Source organism: Alexandromys fortis, unplaced genomic scaffold (genome assembly GCF_014885135.2).
Source record: "Alexandromys fortis isolate MF-2015 unplaced genomic scaffold, M_Fortis_MF-2015_v1.1 scaffold_144, whole genome shotgun sequence".
NCBI lineage: Eukaryota > Metazoa > Chordata > Mammalia > Rodentia > Cricetidae > Alexandromys > Alexandromys fortis.
Window position 1 is genome coordinate 2,206,772 of NW_026068021.1, and position 5,043 is coordinate 2,211,814.

The window sequence follows — 5,043 nt, forward strand, 5'->3', positions numbered from 1 at the left end:
GATGAGCTTCCTCTGTGTAGCTCTAGCTGTCCTGGAACTCACTTTGTAGACCAGGCTGGCCTCATGCTCACAGAGATCCACCTGCTTCTGCCTCCTGAGTGCTGGCATTAAAGACGTGCACCATCACACCCAAGCTAAGTCAATCTTTATAAAAATTAAAAAAGAGAAAAACTTGAGGGGAGGGAGGCTTCCCACACCAAGTAAGCTGAGCGAGCCTAGGTGCTGAATACAGCCAGTTATTACACAGACAGAAATATCTCCTCCCTGCACTGAAAACTTTGCCTTGATTTTAAACAAAGGTAGACTTAAAAAAAAAAAAAGCCGCCTTTGATCTCAGACCCCTGAGCCAAGTGTCCTAGTTTGCAAACTAGCCTTTTCACAGGGATGGGGTGGGGAGTGGGGGGGTTGGGGGGGGTGGAGGCTTATAGCAATACTGCAATACTGCATGCTGACAGCAGAGGGAAGCATCCCCACACCAGCTCAGCCAAAAGGGCATCTCTGCGCTTCCCCTTTCTCCCAGGGACTGCACTGCGTCTAGGTACAGGATCCCCAGTGTCCACCAAGGAGCAAGGAAGGGGAAAGAGAACAAGGAGAAGATGTGGGGAAGAGGGCTCTCATCTGAGCTCTGTAAGTACAGAGCTTCTTGGGGGACCATCTGCACTTGCCCTCCTCCACCCACTGCAGCCTGATGTCACTGACATCAGCTGTCATCTGCCAGGAAGACCTGCAGCCCCCTCCTGGGAGTGATGGTGCATCCATGTCCCCCACACACATCAAGGTTTTGCAACCTGCCCTGTCCCACTGCCTCTGGGTGACCTCCCTCACCCTACACACTCACCTTGTACCTCTCCAGGAGCCTGAAGCCCAGGAGGTGTTGCAGTTTCCGCAGGCAGATGGGACAGAGGTCCAGGGGACGCCTTATGGCCTCATCCAGGCTAAGTGCCCCTTGCAGGAGGCAGCGGAGCCAACGACAGCTCCCTAGACCCAGGAGGTGGCACAGCTCGTGGCAGGTAACCTGAGTGGAAATGACACCACGACCTTGTCTCAGAGTCTCAGCACCCTGTAACCCCCACCCGGGGACCGCTGAGCCAGCTTGACCACCCCTAGATGTCCAACACCTTGGGTAATAAAGATTCCCTGGGCAGGATCCCCATTGCCCTCGCAGCATCCTCCTTAATGGCTCTAAGAAGCCACACAGCCTGAGGAGGCTTTGAAGCCGGCCAGCCCAGGGACCAGCCCAGGACCCTGTAGGTTCCTGGCTGTGTGGCCTTGAACACTTGGGTGGTCTTGCAACCTTGGTTTACTCACTCTGGAAAGTGAGGGACTGTTGTAGAATATTATTTTAAGATGTTTTGCATTTGTCTATGCTGTGGAACATTTGTCTTAAGGACGCAAAGATGTGTTGCGTTCTTTTATTTTGTGTTTGTTTAACTCTGTGAAGTCGTGTTACTTTGTCTGTCTAAAACACCTGATTGGCCCAGTAAAGAGCTGAACAGATGGGCAGAGCCACAGCTTCAAAACAAGCCCGGAGTGTGAAACGGAGCGAGGGAAAGCTGCACGGTACAGCTTGCAGCTCTAGGGGCGGCAAACTGGACGGTGGAATCGACTGGACAAATGTCATGAAGAAATGATGATCACGACGGAGAGTTATCACCAAAAGAAGCATGCCCGTCACAGAGAAGCTGAGATCAAAGAGTCGGGTGTTAGAATGTGAAGCTCGGAAACTCCAGCAGAAAATGCCGCTGGAGCAGTAAGAAACGCAACGGCACAGAAGCCACAAGCAGGAAGTCAGTGACCTGAAAAGTAACTTAGAAAAACTCAAAGTGGAATTAGATGAAGCCAGGTTAAGAGAGAAGTTGCTGAAGCAGAAGCTGGACCATCAGGAGGAAGTTCTCGCTCACAAATAAATCAGAAAAGCTCGGGCTAATGACTGAGCGGCGCATGCTCAGTAGCATGTCCTCGGAGGTGTTGGCTCTTCGGACTGAGCTAACTGAAGAGGAAGGAGTGAAGACGGCTCCCAAGGAAGGGGCGAACGAGATGGGCGTTGGTGGCGCACGCCTTTAACCCCAGCACTCAGGAGGCAGAGGCAGGCGGATCTCTGTGAGTTCGAGACCAGTGTGGTCTACAAAGCAAGTTCCAGGGCAGTTTCCAAAGCTACAACAGAGAAACCCTATCTTGAAAAAAAGTGTGTGTGTGTGTGTGTGTGTGTGTGTGTGTGTGTGTGTAAGAACTGCAGTACACACAAGAGGAACTAGAATGTTTCGATGCTTCCTTAATGCCCCAGGTAGACCGGCTTTAAGAAAAAGGAGCCAGAGAAGGAAGCGGGGTCCTCCCATAGCCTCAGAGAAAGCTCACAGAGAAACTCAAGGTCTTCAGGAGCAGCTGGGCCGCACACTTCAGCTCAGCTTGGCGAAAGTCAAATATCAGTCACTGAAGTAGCCAAATACATTCATTCACCAGAGAGCAGATGGACAAAATGAAGTTCCAAGCCTTTCCGCTTCTGAGGATGAGGGGATCGCAAACTGAATCTGAGCAGCAGGAACGGCTGTTTGCCATGTTGGAACAGAACGACGAAATAATAAAACACCTTTAGGTGAAATCAGCAATCTGGAGAAATCTCAGAATTTACGTAGAAGTACGGAATCGAAGCCTTCCACATCTGCCCACCCTTGTGCTCGAGAAGACAGCACCTATTACGCAGATTTACTTCAGTTAAAGCTTGATAAATGAGAAACGAAAACCCAAAGGGCGCACTGCCCATACAGAGTTATTGTTTGAGAGCCAGCGGGCCCTAGGTACTGGGCGGAAACAGTTCGCAAAAGAAAGACGCCTGCGGCTTTCAGGAAGTGCGATATGAAACTGAGAGCTAAATTAGATGAATTAAAGCCGAAGTCGAAGAGAAATTTGAAATACCTGTACTCAAAAAGAGGCGTGAGGCGCTGCCGCTGGATATATCCACGCCAGAAGAAACACTCGTTGCCAGCGCCATCGGGTAAGAAGTTACAAGACTGCCCCTTCAGGGAGAGGAGAAAGAGCCCTGCCTGGCATGGTAACACTGCAGTGGGGACAGCCAGTCTCTATCCCCGCAGGAGCCCGCATCTGGCTGTGTTACTGCGCCTGTCTAAAACACCCTATCAATACAGCGATGGACAGTCAAGAGCGCAGGAAAGGGTAGGCGGGGCTGGCAGGCAGAGAGAATACATAGGAGAAGGAGCAAGATCCAGGACAGGAGGACAACCACCCAGGCAACCAGCCACTGAGGAAGAAGAAAGAACAGAAAAAAAAGCCCAGAGGCAAAAGGCAAATGGCATAATTGAAGAAAAGCTGGCTAGAAATAAGCCAAGCTAAGGCTGGGCATTTATAAGAAAGAATTAGTTTCTGAGTGATTTATATGAGAGCTGAGTGGTGGACCTCCAAAAGAGTAAAAGAATTTAAAAAAAATAAAATAAAATAACATTTTGGCGTACAACATAAGGCTCAAATTTCACGGCTCTTTTTAAAGTTCCTGCCTTGCCAGGCGGTAGTGGCACATGCCTTTAATCCTAGCACTTGGGAGGCAAAGGAAGGTGGATCTCTGTGAGTTCAAAGCCAGCTTGGTCTACAAAGTGAGTTCTAGGACAGCCAGAGAAACCCTATCTTGGGGAAAAACAAAACAAAAAACAAACAAACAAACAAACAAAGCCACAACAGGCAAGCATCAAGTTCCTCCAGCTAGGAAGGTTGAAGGCAGCTCCAGAAACACAGCTCACACTGGGCACAAGCTTAATGCTTGACTTTCAGGACCAGAGAAGCAGGAGAAGCCAACGGAGGTCCACAGTGCTGATCAGTTTAAAGGCTCAGGAGGTCAAAGGCTAAATGATGTGCAATGAAAGAGGCTCAGACTGAAAACCCTGACAACAGGTCCCAGCGTGTCTTACAATCTGCGTGAGCTTAAGAAAAGAAAATGGGTATAGACAGCCATAGAATAAAAATAATAAAGTCTTTAAAGAGACAGTCAAAGAGAAAAGCCACATAAAGATGTATGCTCTTGTGTGGACTTGGAATTTTTTTATTGCTGATAAGCACAGGCCAGCTGCTAAGAGACATGGGATTGAAAGGAACTTTTGAAATAAACCAGCTTACATATTTTAGGAACGCCTTAACTTTAAAATGAAAGTCAAAAATGTATTTGTCAAATGGAAATAAAAAATGATTGGAAGAGAGGTTTGGCTTTTGTTTCCATAGGAAATAGGGTGCTATGGATTCCTTCCAGGTTAATATGGCTTGGTCAGGGAAGACCTCCTGAATCTTGACAGATGACATATATCAACAAAGGTTACTACTGGTCATCCCAGGACTTGGCCAGTATCTCAGATTTTCTCATAAGCCCTAAAGATGCCTTCCACCCGCAGACAACAGGAAGCAGTTTGGTGAAAACAACACCCAGATTCCCGAAAGAGGTATGGGAGGCTTTTGGTTATTTGGTGAGTTATGGATGTTTATCATTTAGGGGAATATAGTATATTGATGCAAATTTAAAGTTATTTTTGTTACACTGTATGTATGTTCCTACTCTTGTTTAAATTATTGTACCTATGCAGTTCACTTAAAACTATAAAGTTCTAGTTTTTGAAAGCTATTATAAAATATTTGGAATGATCAAGAAACACAGGTTAGCAGTTAGTTATTTATAACAATCAACTTTGTAGATATGTTAGGCGTGTTTTCTAGATCTTACAAATATATTTTAGATAAATAAATGGTCTTCAAACACTTCAAAGACATATAGAATATGACATTTAAAATGTTTTGTTAACTTAGGGCTTTTCATGACGAGACACATCTGCTCCTGGCAGCACCAATTTACTGTATTTTTTAAAAAGATTTATTTATGGGGGCTGGAAAGATGGCTCAGAGGTTAAGAGCATTGCCTGCTCTTCCAAAGGTCCTGAGTTCAATTCCCAGCAACCACATGGTGGCTCACAACCATCTGTAATGGGGTCTGGTGCCCTCTTCTGGCCTGCAGGCATACACACAGAATATTATATACATAATAAATAAATA

The 5,043-nt window shown here is 46.7% G+C and overlaps 1 protein-coding gene and 1 pseudogene across 1 annotated transcript in view; one reads left to right on the top strand and one right to left on the bottom strand.

Moving 5' to 3' along the window:
• The window catches only part of Amz1 (archaelysin family metallopeptidase 1), a 19,760-nt gene that overhangs the window by 6,974 nt on the left and 7,743 nt on the right, over positions 1-5,043 (bottom strand). Inside the window, exon 5 of the mRNA XM_050163200.1 lies at positions 839-1,015. Coding sequence (XP_050019157.1) covers positions 839-1,015 — 177 coding nt within the window. The remainder of the gene's footprint in view (positions 1-838; positions 1,016-5,043) is intronic.
• Positions 1,183-5,017, top strand: LOC126514347 (protein Spindly-like; annotated as a pseudogene).